General features: G+C 45.2%; 1 protein-coding gene across 1 annotated transcript in view; it reads right to left on the minus strand.

Moving 5' to 3' along the window:
- The window catches only part of PARD6G (par-6 family cell polarity regulator gamma), a 62,821-nt gene that overhangs the window by 21,223 nt on the left and 20,252 nt on the right, over positions 1-21,346 (minus strand). The window contains exon 2 of the mRNA XM_084779564.1: positions 10,772-10,994. Within this exon, the coding sequence (XP_084635690.1) occupies positions 10,772-10,994 (223 nt within the window). The remainder of the gene's footprint in view (positions 1-10,771; positions 10,995-21,346) is intronic.

Raw genomic sequence — 21,346 nt, forward strand, 5'->3', positions numbered from 1 at the left:
CACCATGTCTCTTTTTCTCACCTTAGCATAGTCCAAGAGGTGGCCCTGTTGAGCACTTTACGCTTGAACTTGCTTCCATGATGGTATTTCATGTTTGCTTTCCCTCCCTTGTATATGGTTCTTTGAGCTTCACAGACAGAAAAACCTTGCCCAGCTGGGAAGAGGTGAGAACAAACCATTACTTCAAAGACCCAGATGCCTCCTGCACCTCACGGACAGCAGCCTCCACGAGTGTTTCTGAGGTGGTGTGAATGTGAGCATCTGCCACAGGATGAGGGTGCAGGGAGCTCCGGGGCAGGAGTCCTACTGGGTCTGTGCTCAAATAATATGCCTTAAAGATACTTAAAGCATTTCGACTCTGGTCTTTGAGAAAGCCAAATCTACAAATGCCAGTGTACAGTGTGACCACATTTGCCAGGGGACAGAAGACCATTACATAGCCTCACTAGGTCTCAGCTGCCTCCTGGAAACAAGAAAGCTGTCTTAGATAGCCTCTAGCCTCCTAGAAACCTCACAATGCTATGATTCTGACTGGCAGGAGGCTCAGTGCTTATGTGAGATCATAAGTGCAGATGTGCACAGGTATAGACACTGGACACTGAGGATAGAAGAGCCACTTGCTGTGGAAATCAATATCAGAAAGACTTGCTTTAAGTTTAGGTTTGTTTACCAGCATGTGCATCCCAGCTGTCTAAGCCTTGAGCCTAAACACTGTCATTTTTGTGTAAATGTGTGTGCCAGTGGCTATCCTGAACACCAAAGACATGTGCTTCATACCATTTTGTGCAAAGTCAGAGTAACCACACAAATGTTTCCATCTGATCTTTAAGGGATCACTGACAATCCTGACAGCTGGGGATTTGGATCAGTGGTGGAGCACCTCCTTTTATGGAGGAGCACTCCCTTTCACCGTGGAGCACTTCCTTGCATGGTAGAGCACTCCCTTGCATGATGAGGCACACCCTTACATGGGGACATACTCTCTTGCATGGTGGACCAGTCCCTTGCATGGTGGAGCACTACCTTGCATGCACCACTTGAGTTCTATCCCTATTATTGGGGGAAAACATCTGGCAAATGGAGAGATCACAATTGAGGCAGTGTGTCTTAGAGGGGCCGTGTACCACAAAGGGATCCTCTACCCATTTTCACAACTAAGGGCATTTTTGGGGGTAGTTTCCGAGCCTGCCCTCCCCACTGAAGTCATCTGGCAAGGTCCCAGCCCCAGCTACAGGAACTGGCAAGCCTGAATACAGGACACAGCTGGAGCCCTTGACCTGTGATCTGGCTGTGGTCTTCCCCTCACTCCCATCTGGGAGGGAGGAGGATGATGTAGATGATGGATTCTACAGATCTTTCTGGAACAGGGATGTTAATGCTGTCACTTCTGGACCCTGATCCTTGCAAACTCAGTGTGGAATACTCCAGAACTCATTTCCTGCTAGAGAGGATACTGTTCTGGTTCAGAAAGGCCCAGGGACATGATAGTGAGAGCGGCTAGTGCTCTGCGTGTTCTCACACGACTTTTGACTGTGAACCTTGTCAAATCACAGAGGTACTAGCACCATACTTCCTATGCCTTCCCCATGCCGTGTCTGTGCACAGGACCTGGGGATGAGACACGGTGGCCACAGTCAGTGGGCGACGGCGGGGTCTTGAGGAATTCTTTAGCATGAGACAATCATCTCTCAAATGATTTGCTTTTGAAAGATGTAATTCTAGGAGGTTTGGGTAGCTCAATTGAAAAATGCAATTCCTGTCTTTGATCCGGAGTTTCCAATAAATTATAAATGTTCTCCACTGATATATTTTTAGGGATCTGTACCTTGAGGTACAAAGCCAAGATAGTTGAGGTGGATGGTAGAGATGCCCACCTAACATCGTGGGCACACTAAATACCACTGAGACACTATCTAAATGGCCAACATGATAAATTCATAGTACATATTTTATAAAAGCAAACCAATACGTGCTAGCATTACCACTACCCTTTATAATTTCGTGATCTCCCTTTGGTCCTTCCTCACTTACATCCTTGTAGCCGGCTCCATGTGGGAATACTGAAGTGCGGCTGGACGAAGCCAGGGTGAGCACATCCCAGATCACTGCCACATAAAAACAACACTGAAGTCAACAGGTCCGAGCTCTCCAGGGGTCCCCCACCCCCAACCCCCACGCTGACTGCAGCAGCAGGGCGGGACGATGAGCGTGCACAGGTGGTGACCCCTGTGCTGAACCACTTTCCCACAGGGAGGTGGGAAGCACAGATAAGGAAAACAGGAAGAGAAAAGTGCTGCCTAAGAGGAAATCTAACTTTCCCTTATGTTTCTGGAAAAAAAGAGTTCATGGTGGAAAGTTTTATGTCCCTGGACTCTACACCAGGAGAAGGAAATCATGCCTGCTGTGAAATCCTTACCGTAATGCACAGAAATAAGGGTTCTGAAGGCTCTCAGCTTACAACCCTAAGTGTGCTGAGTCACAGAGAAGGCCTTTGCTCAGCCAGGGTGACTGAGCAACTTCTAGGGCCTTGCTGGGTCAGTGACCACAGGTGTTGGCTGGGGTCATTTGTTTCAGCACAGAGATTTTAGTAACAGGATATCTCAAAAGTCACCTTCTTGTTTTGTCCCCTTTGATCCTTCTGGGGGTGGAGGGAGGGATGCTGAATTGTCACTTATTCCTGTCAGGGTAAAGAGTTTCTGCCAAACCTCACCAACTGGAGCTCACACATTGGCCTTCTAAATGTGAAGGAGGAAGGGCCTTTCAGAGTGGGGTCTGTGGCAGGTATACTTGGGTCCCCTGAGCTGTCAGATCACGTGGTTAGCTCTGGAGCCCCAATGGACACCTCTGGACAGCACAGTCTGCATGCCCTTGTGGGGAGGTTCACTCCCAGCATGCAGGCCTGCTCCTGCCTAACGTCTCTGCTGGCCTCATGGAGGCCTAACTCAAGTATCCGTTTTGCAGGTGGCCTCCAGAGATGAGTGGCAGTATGCTTGATTTTCTTCACAACCCCCACAAGTACTGAACTCACACAGCCCATTTTAATCTAGCGTGTGGCCCCATCAGCAGGGACCTGTGCTGCAAGAGCTGACACCGTACTTGACCTGCTCACCACAGTACCCAGGAGAGACTCCCAAGCTTTTGGGGAAATGGATAAACGCTCCACTTTACACATCTGAGATAACTCACCATCAGATGAGACCCCACTGGCCTCTGAGCCCAGACGAGGTACAGGTTTACCCAGCAGCCGCTGTAGCTGGCTGAAGAATTCCTCAGATCTAAAATAGCCAATAGCTCATGTGACTGGACCCTAGCATGCTCTGAAGCTGAGGAGCACAGCCCTCTTAGATTACCTATGACATTATTTTTGTTCACAGAGATTTATGTCATAGACATCTTATCTTTGAAATAGGTCTGAAAACCAATCACTTTGGCTCCAGGTTATCACCAGCCTAAGTTTGTATTTACTGCCACCCAGTGAGCGATTCTAATGTCAGAGAGGAGAACAAGATGACAGTTTTCAGCTTTCTAATACTCTGGTCAAGTGACAGCAAATTAATTACTCCATCATGTGACTTGTTCACATGAGATGTATCCACACTGCCAGATGACATGTGACAAAAGGTCAGACTCTACAGACTGACCGAGGTGAGCCCAAGAGGAACATCTGTGGAAATAAACATCAGGAGCCAGGGGAGGCAGGATCCCAGGGTTCATGGAAGCCGAGGGACAGCCACCATCTGCGTAGTTTCAGTCATTCTGACAGGAAGGTTGGTCTTTGTCATCGTGTCTGAGAAGACAAATTTAAAGACCACAAGTTTCCATAGGACATAACTGTGTTCAAAGACGCTTCAAATTTCACACTGAGCACAGGGGCACTGGAGTCACATGCCTTGGCTAATATAATCCAATCTATTCCAGCAAGAATATTTTTAATTCTTTTATGCCAAGAGAGAAACTGACAGTTCTGTAAGTTTGCTCAACATAGCTTAGAATGAAGAGAACCCAAGAAAATCAGTTATGAAGGTGGCACCTATGTTCATCATGACATGGCGACGGTCATCTACACACAGCTGCAAAGAGACGAAAATGCAATGCCAGGCCAGAGCCATCTCCATGCCGTGGATACAATGCCTGCTTATATGATACCATATCTAAGGTCTAGGACAATTTTGCCAAATGCTAATGTTGTCTTGGAGCATGGGGATTACTCCATGTCATGTTACAATCAGAAAACGCTTTTAAAAAAAATTTTTTTTATAAAGCATTTCACGATCTGGTGTATTTTTGATGTATCACATTTAGAAAGCAAGAAACCAAATTATAAACAAACTAGGGCTGGCCATGTAAAAGCACCAGTTCAGTGAGTGCGAAATGTCACCATTTGCGCATCTGGTCCCTGCTGGGGCTGCCAGAGAACATGCTAAGCACAGACAGGCTGGATGAGGAGGACAAAAGGGCACAGGTTGAGCCTACGGGGTGGCTGTGTGTGGGCTCCCAGACAGCCACGCTCCTCTGGGTGGTGGGCGCCTCTGCTGTGTGCTTTTCACATGCTGCCTCAGCACTTTCTCTCCACGCCTACTCTGAGCCAGGGCTGCAGGCCTGATGTTCTCTCCTTGTTCCCACGGAGAGACCTTCTAGGCCTTTTTAAAAAGCAAAACAAAACAGAAACCAGCATTAAAAAAAGAAAAGAAAAGACAGAGAAAGGCAATCTCCCGACCAGGCAAGCTTCTGAGAATCCATGGAGTACAATGGTCACATGCTGTGTGGAGGGGTCCTTCCACCGGAGAGGCAAGAGCCAGCTCCTCACCTGTCCCAGCACTGGGATAAAGTGATACAGTGCGGCCAGCAGCTAAGTGTCCCCCAGAAGTAGCACTAGGTGGCCTCTGGGGAGTTAGGCCGCTCACTGAGGTGTCCTGCTAAGCGACCCTCCTACCAAGAGCCAATACATAAGCACCCAAGGGAATCACTGTGAGCAGAGTCCTCAGGCTTTGTGCTTCAGAACCCTGGGAGGGTTTGTAACCAGAGTCACGGCTGTGCCACTGACTTTGAAGGGCATTCTCTATTATTTTTAACAGCAACTCAATTAAATGAAATACAAACAAACGTAACCTCACACAATTTCTGATAAACCCAAGCATTTGCCAGTGTGCTTTGTTTATTCTGAGGACCCAAAATGCCCAGAACGGCTGAGAACCGCATGCACAGGTGTGACGTGTATGCTTATTTTAGGAACCCCTGACACCCCATCACCACCCTAATCCACCTTGCCCTGGGCACGGCCTGGAGGTAGACAAGATCATGGGCATCACTGGGGTTTGAAGGACTTATTTGATGCATTAGTGGTGATAATGTTAGTGTTTGTACTTCCTGTTTATTCTGCCAAAAATAGGAGGAGACACTATGACTATCTCTACTGGCCTCAGTCCCCTGTTCTCTCACTACCAGCAGCAGCTTCCCAAGTGCTCCCCCACCCACTAGGGAGGGCAAGAGGGAAAAGGCAGGTGAACAGAAAAACAAGCCATAGACTCACTAGGGCCGCAAGCCAGGCATGTACACATGCGCTCTGCCCTCTTTGTTCTGGGCCTGCCACTGTCCTCGATCACATGGTCAGAGCGTTAACGTGAAGAGCAGAACCCAACAGTTGCCAAAGGGGAAGGCTAGGGTTTGAAGAGTTGCCGAGGACAGAGGACAGCAGAAGCCGACAAATGTAGAAGGAAGTAGTGGGAAAGAAGCTGGTGGGTCTGGAGCCAAAGGCCTGCCATATGTCCTCCCCAACCATCCATGGACAAAAAGGCTATCGCATAGTCTTCAAGAAAACATCCCCTGACCAGAACCCAGGAAGACAAAAGGCAGGCTGTTCTTGGCTCATTGTTGGCCCCAGATGGACTGTACAAGTGGGGACCCTGGATTTGTATGTACCATATGCCCCGCCATAAAAATGCTTAAGAACACTTTCTCAGAATAATGTCAAATCTTCTACCTGGACAAGGCTCCACTTGGGACCCACCCCTTCCTACCTGGGCCTAGACCACACCAGGGTATGGCTGACACTCACCAGACAAGGCTTACACCTGTTCACACCCAGGTGTAGCTCATATCTGGGACAAGGGTCACAGCTGGGCTCGGCACACATTTGGGGTATGGCTCACACCTGGGCATGGCTCACACCCGAAGAAACACCCAGGTAATGTCTGACTATCGGGGGAAGAGATGATTTTTTAAAACTTTCAAGAAAATATGTTAATTGAAGAGTCAAATTATTCTGAGTTTTTGAATGTCTCCGTGACGCCCCACCTTGAAAAAAAAGTCAAAGTATTCACACATAGTAAAAATGGCTGAATTTTGGAAATAACGGCTGGAGAGAAACCTGGTCCCTTGCTAAAGGCTGTATCTCAGAGCAGAGAGCGCCATGACTAGCGCCATGTTAGCAGCAAATCCTGGTACCCAGCTTTGCTGGGATGTAGTGCACGAAACTGACTTATTAAAGTGCATCATTTCATATTCACAGAGATCTCTAATTATGAAACATTTTTACCACACGTAATGATGCGCATGTGTGGCTTATGTTCTTGTTAGTGTGGGTGTGTGCAGGTGCACAGGCATGTTTATGCACAGGTCAGCAGCTGACATTGTATGTCTTTCCTTGATGACTCTGGTCTTTCACAGAATCCGGCGTGCATCAGTTCTGCTAGGCTGGCTGCCATCCAGGGATCCACCTTGATATGGCTTGTTGTTTTGTTTATTTGTTTTGTCAAATTGACAAACTAGAGTTGTTTGGGATAAGGGAATCTTTGTGAGACTGGCCTGTAGGCATGCCTTGGGTTGACTAATGATTGACATGGAGGGCCCAGCCCATGGTGGGTGGTGCCATTGTTGGGCAGTGGTCTTGGGGTATATAATGAAGCAGACTGAGCAAGCCACGAGGAGCAAGGCAGTAAGCAGCACTCTCCCATGGTCTCTGCATCAGCTCCTGCCTCCCAGTTCCTGTCTGTTTGGGTTCCTGTCCTGGACTGTGCTGTGGAAGTGTAAGCTGAAAGGCCCTCCCCAGATTGCTGCTGGTCATAGTGTTTCATCACCTCAGCTGTGGCGTCATGGGCACATTGCCATACTTGGCATCTTTCATGGGTGCCAGGGCTCCAAACTGAAGACCCAATGCTTGTGCGGTAGGCGCTCCACTGGCTGACATGTCTCCCTAGGCTGAATCAACTTTCTGTCTCTATGAATGTGATCATCTTGGACTTTTCACACACAGGAGACTCTCGTTACTAAGAGTTCTTACTTTCTTTAAAGTCACTAAGGACAACGAATTAGTAAAGCCAGGGCAAGAACCACCTTGCTTCTGCGTAAAGGCACCATGTTTAGCATTTACTGAACTCTTGGCCAGTGGGCCTGAATTAAGCTTCTGCAACATAACATCTCCAGGAGGAGGCACACCGCAACCCCCTGAGCCAAGAACATTAGACAGAGCACTTCAGCCCCAGGCTCGAGGCCACTCTACAGAGTGAAGTCACCACCACCACCACCACCAACAACAACAAAAACAAGTGACAGTGGTGGCACTGGACAGAGTGCGTGGGAGGTGGATGCTGGAAGGAGCTCAGACAGCATGAAGTGCCTTGCTAGGATGTATACATCGAGTGACTCGGTTTTCCTCCACCGTACATGTTCTCCAGTGACCAAAAAACCACCGTGAGCATTGATTTAGGGTTACAAATAAATATTAGCAAACAGACAAGTTCTCAACTACAGATCCCTTGAATAATGGGACCATAAGTGGCCTCAGCATCCCGTTTTGATCTCCACTGCCACGAGGTGGTACTTAGCAGGGTAGCACTCCCTTGCATGGGTATGCACACTTGGTCATTTGTTCACTGGCAAGTGCATTCTTGGGTTTATCAGTTCTTGCACTCTTGCGTGTACAAGTCCTCATGTGGACATGTACCTACACACTTGAGCTGGGCTGGGAGTTGAAAGGGACACTCATTTGTCATTTTATTGTTATGTACTTGTGTGGCTTGAGGGAAGAAATTATCATTAAGTGACAGATTAAATGTTTAAAGCATAGTTATGGATTTACTTAAACTTTTATGAAGAATGCTTACTTTTCATTGGTGATGGTAATATAGTTTTTTTACTTAAAAAAATCTGTCAGTCAGGGATGGGAAGATGGCTCCCATTTAAGAGCATCTACTGCCTTGTAGTAGATTTGAAGTTGATCCCCAGCACCCATATCGGGCTGCTCACAACTACCTGTAACTCCAGCTCCAGGGGACTTGACACTGTCTTCTGGCATCCATGGGCAGTGCACTCACATGTACCAACCTACAAGTACACACGAGTACACACACATACACACACTTTTTAAAAAGTTGTGTCAATATGGGAATTGGCCTTGGGTGGGGCTGTGGTAGCACCCTAAGGATGGCACAATAATAACTGGCCTCTCCAGCCCAACGCCATGAACACTTGATACTCATGGTTATAGACCAGCAAGTCTGTCCTGCAGACAGAGGTGCCCAGCTGTCCACAGACACACAGTCACTCCAGTCAGAACCCCATGAGGAGGTGACAAGGAGGCGCTGAGCTATCAAAGGTGTGATAAGGGGCCAGGCTGGTACACACAGCCCAGCCAAGAGTTCGTAGATACAGGAATCCAACAAAAGTCCAGGAAGAAAATGTTACTTTCCCACCTCACAAAGGATGGTGGAGCCCTTGAGAAGTACCTGAGCTCATATTGCAGATGTGCTCACACTGGAAAAGCCAGCTTTGCAAACGCCATGTTGCTGCTCACGGCAGAGGAAAAATAATAAATAATACTGAAAGGGTGCCAGACCTTCGCAGGCTGGAGGGGGAAGCCACCACCTGAGCTGAGGTGGGTGTTGATGCAGCCCCACTGCAGGCTTAGTAGCTCCATGGTGAGGGAAGTACCTCACTCAAGCCGGCCTCTGCTGTGACTTCAGAGCTCCCACTCCACTGCCAGGAAGGATAAAAACACTAGCTTCCTTCATGATGGGTAGCAAGGCCTATCGCCTGTGTGCCAACTCCCCAGAACCTTGTGAGTGAAGCCACGAGCTGGGGTCACTGTGGTGTAGCCAAGAACTTGTAATAGGCAACATCCAGAGAAAAGAAGAGGACAGATGGGCTGAGGAAAGCACGAGCTAATTAGAGCAGACTGAAACTGGCCTTCCTGAGAAGGCAGTGTCAATAGATGGATGTTCCAGTGGTGATGGGGGGCGGTGTAGGGTTCTAGGAAGGGCTAACAGGATGCAGGTGTTTACACCAGGACCAGCTGTAGGCCACAAAGGGCTGTAGGGAAAATGAGAGTCCTGATAGTGTCTGCTGATCACTAGGAGGAAGGGACAGCTCTGCTGCTCTCTGAGCATCGTCATGCACATTCTCCTGTTACGCAGATCTTACTGTAACACACATGTCAGCGCGTTCTGATTTTGTACCAGAGAACAGGACTCTGCTGCCCCCATCACTACAAGTAAGAAGAAAGCAAATGAATGTTTACCGGCCACAGCCTGTCCTCTGGCATGTAATGTGTTACTTCATACTAACACTTGAGTAGTGCCACCATCACCCCCACTTTGCAAACGACACTAAGAGACACTCTGCAGGACACAGAAGGCCTGGCCAGCCATTATGAGCCCCAGAGCCAGCTCCACGCCTCGGCTCTTCCATTTCCTCACTAAGCACACTGCAGTGGCTTCCTCTGGTTCTTCCCACGAAGCTCGGAAAGGACTGTGCAGCTCATGAGATGGGTCTGAGCTCCGATGACGGATGTGCTCGCACTAGGAAAGCCAGCCTTGTAAGGGCCATGCCGCTACTCAGAAAAAGAAATGATACTGAGAGAGTGCTGGGGTAAAGACACCTATGGCGTGGCCCTTATCACCTGCCACGGTTTGCTACTGTGTGGCTGTACAGGGGTCTTCGCTGGTGCCTGAGTCTGCGCACACTGTACACAGTGATCCACTCCAGGAGGAAAGAGACCCTCCTCCCAACCAGTGCTCACAGCGTTCAAAGTAGGTCTGCCCAAGGAAGAAGAGGGTAATAAATTGATTACTTTTTTTTTTTTTTTTTTTGCCCTGCTTCTAAGCTTTCCCTGCATCTGGCTCTTGCCTTTAGCATAACAGCTTTGAATGACAAGGTTCTGCCAAGCTTAGATGTGAGGAAAGAAATTCTGAAATGCACTTCTGAGAGGCAGGCAGGATGGGTTCACAGGAGAGCACAACTCCCCCTGCCCCCCACCCCTTGCCCCCCACCCCTTGCCCCCCACCCCTGCCTTCAACATCTACCTACCTGTGTCAGCAACTTATTTCAGTACAAAATGGTGTTTGCTTACAACAATGCTAGGATTTTAGAGGTTAAAGTTAACCAAAGTTACTATTTAAAGCTATTATTTCCCTTGGTCTTACAAAGATGTGAAAAATGCACACTAACTAGGGCCTTCAAGTTCAATTCTTAAGATCCTGACAAAAGCCTCTTTGTTACTATTGAATTTACTTGCCTCTAGTTAAAGTACCAAAAATATCAGCATTATTTATTCTTCATAAAAGACTGACAGTATTTGTATTACTTTTTTTTTTTTTTTTTTTTTTACATTTTTAAAAGGCAGAGGTCGATGCTATTTAAGATGGAAAAGGCGGTGTGGCTACTTTTAAGACCCTTAAACAATTAATATTGATCCGACAATTAATTTGAAAGTCCACTACTACAGGCCAGAAAACTGAATATCAGAGTCCCATACCAACAGACTGTTCCCTCTTACCTCGCTTCTGGATGAAGACTCTAAGCAAGGGGTTTGCACTTGAGACCGCCTTGCAGAAGTTGTCGTCATTGTTGATAGGCAGCAGGTCCCCGTGTACATCAGCATAGCCAATGGTCACTTCGGTGTTAGCGATGTGGTGTGTGTGCACGACCAGCTGGTAGAAATCTTCAAACTTCCCAGGCTTATGACGGTCCAAGGAGAACCTTCGGAATTCGGCCCCAAACTACAAGACAAGAGACAGGTAAGTGAGTGCAGGGGAGAGTCAGAGAGAAGGTACAGTGTGCTTATGGAACAACGTGATAACTGAGTCCCCATGAGGCCATGAGCAGCCCCATGCTGTGGTCTCATGACTGAGCAACTCTAATTCTATTTAAAATATAAAGTATGTTTTAAACTTTGGTTTTAAGGTAGTAGGTTTTTAGATGGCTTAAAAAAGAAAAAAACTCCCTTTGTTTTGATTAATCCTTCCCATGTTTTCTATCCCTCCCTGGACTCACAGAATTGATTTTCAAATTACTTACGTTCGACTCTCTTCCTTTAAGTAACCCCCCCCCCAACCCCCACACAGGCCTCTTATTAGTTTCCTGGCTTCCAAGTAAACACAACAAATTAGAGATCTGAAGCTATGATCCACACATGGGGGACAAAATAAAGATGCCATGGAGGGTGCTGGGAGGAAAAGGCATTAACTGTGAATCTTACAAACTCCGACACCAACCTGCCAGACAAAATGTGCCTACTTGTGCAACAGTGGCATCTTTGCCTTCAGTTGTGTCCCCAATGGTGACCCCACCAGGCTTCAATGGACACTTCTAATCTAATGGTAGCACAGATGGTTTAAACTAAAAGGGTCACAAAACAAACCCAAAAGTCGTCAGTCAGGGAGGAGGACAGTCAAGACAGGAATGGGAGAGAGAGGTGGGGGAGGAGTTGTCAGGGTGCATGGTATACTGTATGAAACTGCAAAAACAACGCAGAAAGGAATAATAGGGGGGAAATAAAAAAGAACCGGTTTCCTTTCAAAAGAGTATAACCCTCTACTCTTGGACATCAACTGGTGGCTCCAAAAACACAAAGGCCTAGGGCCAACTTCTTTTCTGCAGAGCTAGTTGTCCATGAAGGTCACCTCTGGAGGACAACATGTGGCCCTTTTCCTGAGGGCTACAAGACTGACGGCCACAGTCAGTCTGGCCTTGAGAGTCTTAGCTCAGAACAGTCTTCAGTATAACTCAGAGGTAAACAAATGGGCTCTAAAGTACACAAGGGTTAAATGTTGACGGCTATCATATCTGGACCAATGGGCAGATCATTTCAAGGCACTGAGGCTTGTGTCAACAATCACCTACCAGTTCTCAGATTTGGGGATGTGTGCCAGGAATTCATGATTTTACTAAGTTCCCAGAAGTAACCAGTGCTAGTGTCTGGGGCCACAGAGAGCGGACCAGTGGCTTAAGGGAATCAACTTCCAGAGATCTGTGTGAAAGACCCACTTGCCTGAAAAGCAATTGCTGTTCCCACTTCATGCAGGTCACATAAAACAAAGCCAACCTCTTACCTACCCACACTGCCCAGGATACACAACAAAGGAACAATTCAAAATGCTGGCCAAACGCTGCATTCAGTGGCAGTCAGAAGTCCGATGTCCCCTCCCGCACACTGAGTAGAGAAGAAGTATAGCCCAGCATTACTGCCTGGCTAGTCACATTAACAAATGACCAACACCCTGGAAACAGCCGATGAAAGGGCTCTGTTTGTCTCTGCTGGTGTCAGAGGTGCAGATTAAACTCTTTCACCCCAGTTCCCCTTCCTCAGACAAGTCTGTCCTTTCTTCTCAGCAGCTGACAAAGGATGCCCATCAGCAGATGACAGCCAGGGTAGAGCACTCTGGCCTTCATTCATAGGGCTTGAAAAACTCTAAGATACAAGAGATAAAGCCTACAACCCAAGTTCTATATGATTTCATCCCACTTATTTACCCAATCAAACCATAAGACACTGATTTTATAAGCAGGCAGCCTTCATGTTTTCCGTCTGTGCGAGCACGCCCCTCGCTTCCCACTGAAGACATGAAAGGCTGCCATGATGAGTAATGAAACCCCGGGAGCAGTTCCCTCACGTCCAGTCCTTGTTTGGGTATCCTCAGCAGCTGGGTGACTGTACACTCACCTGGGGAACACCCTTCCTCCTTGCACACAACACCCCTCACTGCAGACTCAGCATGCAGAAGCTCACACACCGAACACCCGAGTTCCCCAACAAGGTTCCCATCTCAGTTTCACTTGGCAACCATTCTGCATGCAGCTCAATGTATTTTTCACTATTTAATGTATATTTCACTATTTTCCTAAAATGTGTACCTTCCCATAGCAATTTGGAAAGACAAAAGAATTCAGACCTTTCATGAGGTGAAGAAAGTTCGGTTTGTGTTTGACCATGTGACTGGTTGCCACTCAATCAGAGAGCCTGTTATATGTGTTTAATTGTATGTGTTTCACATCTCCAGCAGAGATGTGAAAAGGTATCTAAAAATTAAAAATTTTATTAAAAAAACATTTTATTTTCCACTTACCATCAGAGTAAACAAGGGCCCTCTGAACAAAGGTTTAGTAGGTGCAAGTCAAGGCCATAGAGTTCTTGGTAATGCAAAGAATTTTTCTACCTTCCAAAAACAAAACAAAACAAAACAAAACAACAACAACAACAACAAACCCACATGGCTCTAATGACCAGATAATAAATCTTGCATGCCAAGGGCTTTCCTGTTATTTACTTTATCATTAGAAATTGCTCACACTGAACTTGCAGCAGATAGACTAACTGGTTCTAATGGTTGACTGGCCTTTGGCATGTGACCTCAGGAGAGGTCAAAGAACCCTTTGCTCAGTGCTCACTGAGGAGCCTCTACTCTCCCTGGCTTGACTTTCACTTCCATAGCATTTGTGCTGTTTATGAAAACAAAGCTTATGCTGGTGTGTTGACATCTATAGCAGTAAACAAGACATTTTTCCTGGTCACTGAGCAATAAATACCTTTTGTTAAATAAGGATTTGTAAGATACTTATTCTGGATGACCTACAGCTATTTGTCAACATAATTTGATAAACATTATAATAACTCAATCTAGAACTTTTAAAAGGTAAATTCTATCACTCATATTTTTGTTTGAATTTTAAATTTTTAATTCTTTTATAACTTCATCCTTATATATAATTTTATTTGTACGTGTATATAATACATCTTGATCACATGCAGCCTAAATCTTCCCTCCCACCCCTCCAGCCTCCCTCCTAATACCATGCCCCTTTATGTCCTCCTCCTTTGCCACATGCACATGTGTGTGACTATTCACTGAGCACAGACAACCCATCAGCGGCCACTCTTCACATCTGCCACTGTTTTGTTTTGTTCCTATTTGTTTGGTTTTGAGACAGGGTCTTGCTAGGTAGATCAATTTGGACTCAGTTCTGAAGGAGAGATAAACATGTTTTTTGTTTAGATCACAAGTGGGGAATGAGAAAAGACTTGTGAGAGAGCAGGCACAGAAGTCGAACCACCACGTGGGAGAGATTGGTTATTAAGCAGCTGAAAAACATCCTTGAACAAATGCTGAGGGGAGGTATAAATGTGAGCCAAAAACAAGAGGCGGGGCCTTTTGGAAACTTGGGATAGTTTTGGCTGTTCATCACTCCACTTCGAGACTCTCCTAAAGAGAACTGCTTGAGGGAAGGCTTCAGGGCTCTGGCTCCTGCTGAGTTTCCTGGTTCTGGATGTTCCAGGTTCCAGCAGAAGAAATCCTGCTGATTGCGTCAGGAGAATTGTTCCTCAGAACTGATATCCTTACGGCTTCATTATTGTGTTCTTTAATCTTCTTTTCCTATTGTTTAAGTTAGTTGAGTTATAAGTGGGGTACTCTCGGTAAATAAGTTCGTAATAAAATATATTTATTAAGAAAATTGAGCCTACAGAGTTCACTTCTTTTTTTTTTTAATACATTTTTATTAATTTATACATATTACATCTCAGTTGTTAGCCCATCCCATGTATCCTCCCATTCCTCCCTTCTTCCCACTTCCCCCCTACTACTCCCCTCCCCTCCCCTAAGTCTGTGTCTGAGGGGGACCTCCTCCCCCTGAATATGCTCATACGGTATCAAGTCTCTCCTTGGTGACCTATTATCTTTCCTCTGAGTGCCACCAGGCATCTCCGTCCAAGGGACATGTTCAAATATGGGGCACCAGAGTTTGTGTGAAAGTTAGATCTCCTTCTCCACTCAACAGTGGAGAATGTCCATCGGCTAGTCCGTGTAGGGGTTCAAGGTTTTTACTGCCTATTTTTTCCTTGGCTGTCGCCACAGTTTGCAGAGGACCCCAGGGCCCAGACTCGCCTATAGTTTTCCAGGACCCACTGGATCCTTCCATTTCCTCTTTGTCCCAGGCTTCTCACACCTAAAGTTTCAATAGGATGTCCTCCCCTCTTACCCACTATTCTGGTAGGTACAGTTTTTCATGGGGACGTACACCTTGGACTAGTGTCTCGATATAAGTGAGTATATACCATTTAGCTCTTTTTGCTTCTGTGTGAACTCACTCATTATGACAATTTCTAGTTCAATCCATTTGTCCACAAATTTTGGAAATTCCTTGTTTTTAATAGCTGAGTAGTATTCCATAGTGTAAATGTACCACAGTTTCTTTATCCATTCTTCTATTGAGGGACACGTAGGTTGTTTCCAAGTTCTGGCTATTATGGAAAGCTATCTGGTGCTTTCTCAGAAAAATGGGAATAGGGCTTCCTCAAGACCCAGCTATTCCACTCCTTGGAATATACCCAGAGGATGTACTACCACACAACAGGGACATATGCTCAACCATGTTCATAGCTGCCTTATTCATAATAGCCAGAGTTCACTTCTTGATTTCCCTGCCTCAGCCTGGTGAGAGATAATTACAGAAGTATGACACCATAGCTGGCTCATTTCAGTCACATATACTATTCAGGGTGATCATTACAATGCATCTAAAATATGCCCATGTCCCTCCCCCTTACAGTGGAGTGTGTGTGTGTGTGTGTGTGTGTGTGTGTGTGTGTGTGTGTTGCCTAAGGGGGTCTTGAACTCATGGACTTAAGAAATTTTCCTACCTCAGCCTCCTGAGTGATGGGATTAAAAGTGTGTCCCAGTGGTCCTATCTCTGGAGCATGTCCCACTTTGCAAACTGAAAATAACATTAACACACACACACACACACACACACACACACACACACACACACACACGTGCATGCGTGCACAGACACACAACTCCCTCCCAAAACTGCTTTGCTGGGTCTAGCTAGGCCAGCAAGCAAGTTAGTATACACTGAAATACTGCAAGCCCCTCCTCCCAGCAGCACTCAACTCAGGCAGTGTCCTTTCCCCTGGAGGAATCCATTCTAGGCACATGGAAAGACAGTAATGAGCTGAAGGTCACCTTTCCGGAAGCGTCACTGTCAAAGAAAGGAGCAAATGGCCTGAGTAATCTCCCAGCAGCCACGGCTCATTTGTATCTTGAGCCATCTATCTACCCATGGGGGATGGGACCTTTTCTAATGTGTGTAAACTCAAGTGCTTAGAAAAACACAGATTGTTACTTTCTTTTGGAGAGTACTAGGGAATCTATTCATTATTATGAAAACTGTTAACTAAGAGAAAGAATCATGTATTACTTAAAGGAAGAGGACTTGTCACTGGGAAACACAGTGTGTAACTTCTTAGTTGTGGTTCCACCATTTTGATAGAACTAACTTCATTGGTGGCCTTTGTCTTTATTTCTGCAATAGGACAGTAAGCACTGAGAGAAGAGGACAGAGGAAGTTCTTAGACCAGAAAAGAAAAGTACACTATCCTTAGCTGGCCATGGTGGCTCATTTTCTGACCCTAGTACTCGGGAGTCTGAGGCAGGAGGATCACCACAAGATCCAGGGCAGCTTGTGCTACCCAGCAAAAACCTGTCTCAAAAAAGGTGTATTCTCCTAAAAGTGAAATGCATTTCAATTCCCTTTAACAGATATTCAACAATAACAACAACAACTTGATGATTATATAGTTAGGAAAGGAGATATACATATTAGTTGAGATACATACACTATATATATTATTTCAACTAACCTACCATCTGCCATTTATCTCGCCCATCTGATCTCTCCTCCCTCCATCTCTTGAAATGAAGAGCTTCCAGCTCAGGGAGAGGTCCTGTCTTAAGGCAATAAGCCAGAGAGTGATAAAGGTAGACATCCTCCTGCCCCAGCTCCCTCTCAACCACGCCTACACACAAACATACCACACACACATGAGTTACAAGAGAAATCCAAACACATATAGAGGTTAATGAAAATATATTAAACCAAAACTTGCAGAATGTAACTAAAGCAGGGTGCACAGGGAAACTTATAGCTCTAAAAACCTAAAAGGGAAGCCCATCAACTTAAATAAACATCTGTCACTAGAAACCAAAAACCTGCAAACCTAACCCGAGCAAGCAGAAATAAATGGACCAGAGTTTAGGGAGAAAAAAAAATAGAGAAAATAACAAAACAAAAAGTTGGGTCTTTGAAAAGATGAACAAAACCTTTAGGTAGAGGGAGAAAAGAAGACCCAAACCACTCAGGTCATGAATGAGAGGATGCTGCTGTCATTGGTTCTTAGGAATGACCCAACAGCAATGGCCACTGTAATAAGGAACCTGGATCCCCGGGAGAGCTAGGACATGGCTCAGGGAACATGGGAGATGAGCCTGGCCATTTCACAGCAACGGAAAGCCAGGAAGCAAAACAAACCCCACAAAAACAGAGCATGTTGAAGGAGACAGGAACCAACTGGGAAATGTGCCAGTGGCCAAAGCCAGGACAATCTGAGCAAGAAAATAAAATAGCACAAAATAAACACCCACGAGCCCACACTGATACAAACAGATGCCAGAGTAAACAAGTGGGCAGACAGAGCTTCCATGCAGAAGAATACCAAATACATTATCTGGGTACATCATCCTGAAGGCGGGGCAGCATGGTTCACCATCGTTTACATACAGGCAATAGGCTCCCAAGAGTACAGTATAGAAGAGGAGGGGAGTGATTTCCCAGTGGGGCATCTGGACGCACTTCTCTGTGTGCGCATGATGATTCTCATCAACAGTGGCAAGTCCCGTGGCCAGCGAGGACTCTTGGTATGAGGGGTAGAAATGGTACACTGCCATTGTGGTTTTCTGTTATTCAGTCACAATCCTAGCCTAATGATGAAAAGTACAACAAACAACAAATCGCCATCAAGGGACATCCTGTAAAACACTGCCCAGTGGTCCTCAAAAGGGAAAAAAAAAAAAGGTCATCAAAACCAAGGAAAGCCTTAGGAATTATCACAATCAAAAGGAATGCAAGGAGGCATCACAAGTAAGTGGCATGGTTTTTCCTGGATGAGATCTTGGAACATTAGGTTAGAACGAACGCTAGGGAAAAACTAAATCTGAATAAAGTACGGGGCTCAGCTAATTATGCTGTATCAGCATTGGCTTGTTCATCGCAAAAACGAACCACAATAACATTAGATGTCCCACACTGAGCGAAGGAGTCTGCTGAGAGTCCTCGGCATCCTCTCTGCGACTTTCCTGTAAATTTAAAATGGTTCTAAAACGATTTGAAGCATTCTGATGTTAGTCTACAGAGTAGCAGTCTCCTTGTGGCAGTTTCACCTTTACCTTGTGTCGGCTGATGCTCTTGCTCTTCACACCACGTCCCTTCCCCTTGCTCACACCCTTCCGCTCTCGGTGCTCAGCTTTTCATTTCCAGGCTCTATGTGTTTCGTTAACTTCCCTCCTCCCCTCCTTACACCTTACCCCTGTTTGATTTCATGGTTCCTTTTCTAAGGTCTTATGGATGGTATTGAAAATACTATATTGAGCACTCCTGGGTCAGAAGGGGAAATCCCGCATGTTCTCTCTCCTATGCAAACCTTAGCTTCTAATCTTTATATGGGTGTGAATGTGGGTATAGTTCATCATTCTAAAACAGATTTAAGAAAAGATTTTTAAAAAGAAACCCAGAGTAATTTATAACAAGGGTATTGAATTAATTTCTAAAACGCCTACCAAGATAATTTCAGGCCTAAATGCCTTCCCTCATGAATTCTACCAAATGACCACAAAATTTATAACAAGCTTTCCCAAACTCTTCAAAAAAGTATGAGGAAACACGTCCTAACTTATTTGATCAGGCCAATTTTGTCCTGATGACCTCCTCCCCCACCACACAAAAAAAGCATCAGAATAAATTTCAGCATGAAGAGGACAAAAATCTATTAAAAACAGCAGCAATCCATAGCCATTAATGTACAAAAAGAACTATACAACCAGGGCCAGCAAGGTGAACTATAAGCATGAAAAGTGGTGTTAACAGCTGAAAATAAGCTATTGTAATATACACTATTAAAGACCAAAAGCAACAAGATCATCACAGCGTGAGAAACAATCCGAACTAAACGCAACAAACCAGGACAATCCTAGCTCACCGTGTAGTTAATGGCTTAATTGCCCAGCAGTCAGAAGAAATCATGAGTATTCACTTTCACATTTGAGAACAGACAAGAAGGCGAGAAGGAGGATGTTCTAACATTCTATTCATAGACAGATTTTATCTAAAATTTCCTAGAGCTGATGAACAAGTTCAGTACAGTTTAAAGACACTCTGTCACTACCCAAAACAAATTTTATTTTTATAGGATAGCAATGAACAGTCAATCTGGAAATAAAGTTAAAAAAACAATTCCACTAATAGCATAGTAAAGGGATGCAATATTCAGAAATAAAGTACATAAAAGATGTGAAAGCTCAGAATATTGTTGACTAATTTAAGAAGATACAAATTCATGTTCATGGCTTATTGAACTTGGTTTCCTTAAAATGGAAGTGCTGTCTGAGCTGCTCCACAGAATCAAACAATCCCTATCAAAATCGGCAGCTTGAGAATGGTAAGTGGCAAGTCAGGTCCTAAAAGTGTTTGGACATGTGAAAGACACAAACTATGCAAAGGAATCAATCTTGAAAAATGGATCTGGAGGACACACACTTCCTCACTTCAGAATTTCTGGAGTGGTACTAATCCTGCGATGACTTTCAGTCAATTGTATTGGATCAAGAACCAAGGACAGTGGTTCTCAGCCCCACTAATGTTGCGACCCTTTAATACAGTTCCTCATGTTGTGGTGACCCCCCCAACCATAAAATTATTTTAATTGCTATTTCATAGCTATAATTTCTCTACTGTTATGACTTGCAATGTAAATATCTGATATGCAGGCCATCTGGTATGTGACCCCATGAAAGGGTCATTTGACCCCCCCCAAAGGGGTTGTGACCCACAAGTTGAGAACCACTGACTTAGGAGGTTACTAAAACACACTCTGGACACGTAACTAAATGGGGAAAGACCCGCCTTAGTGTGGGCGGCCCCATGCCACGAGCTGTGCTCACATTTACTGGGAGGGAAGAACCCTCTAGAACAGGCATGCACGCTCTTGTTTCTGGCCACTGTGATGTGAGCTGCCCTGCCTGCCACGTACTCTGTACTGGGGGTGGACTGAAGTGCTGCACTGAAGTAAATCTTCCTTCCTTTAGTTGCTCACGCAGGTATTTTGTCACAGAGACCCAAAGTCTGACAGGACAGAATCAAGACAAACACGTGGAACAAAACACTTGACTTGCGACCAGTTGATCTCTATTAAGAACAATCTCTTCAACAACTCGTGTTGGGACAACTGAATATCCACGTGAGAGCAATGGAGTTGGACTCCTAGTGTGTGTGGCTGATGATGGTGGCGGCAAACGCCTTTAATCCCAGAACTCAGGACACAGAAGCAAGCAGATCTTCATGAGTTTGAGGCCATCCTGGTCTATAGAGCAGTTCTAGACAACCAGGGCTATGCAGAGAAACCCTGTCTCAAAAAACCAAGAAGAAAATAGAGAAAAAGAAAAAACAAAGAAAATTGATTCAGACCATAGCACAGAGTAAACGTCAGAGGTGGTATTTTTAAAATTGTTAGAACACATAGGATCAAATGTTTATTACATGGGTTAGGCAATTATTACTTAGATATCATACCCATGGCATAAACAACGAAAGAAAAAATTAGACAAACTGGATTTCATTTAAATTTAAAACTTTCGTGCATCAAAAGAGACTATCAAGGAAATAGAAAGGTTATTCACAGAATGGGGAAAATATTTGCAAATTAGATACCTGATTAAGAGATTGCATCAAGATTATATAAAGAATGTTAAACACTCAACAACATGCTGCCAGGTATGGTGGCTTATGTCCTTGGCAGGACAGTGCATGGCAGACAGATCTCTGTGAGTTTAAGGCATCCTGGTCTACAGCGAGAGCTCCAGGCCAGGGCAACATAGAAAGACCCTGTCTCAAATAAAACAAAACAACATAACTCAGCAGCAGAAAGACGACGACAACAACAACAACAACAACAACAAAAAGGTCAACAAACTGGAATAGTTGTTTCTCCAAAGAAGGTCTACAGATGGCCAGTTACCACATG

Source organism: Acomys minous (assembly GCF_964271855.1).
Source record: "Acomys minous genome assembly, chromosome: 4".
NCBI lineage: Eukaryota > Metazoa > Chordata > Mammalia > Rodentia > Muridae > Acomys > Acomys minous.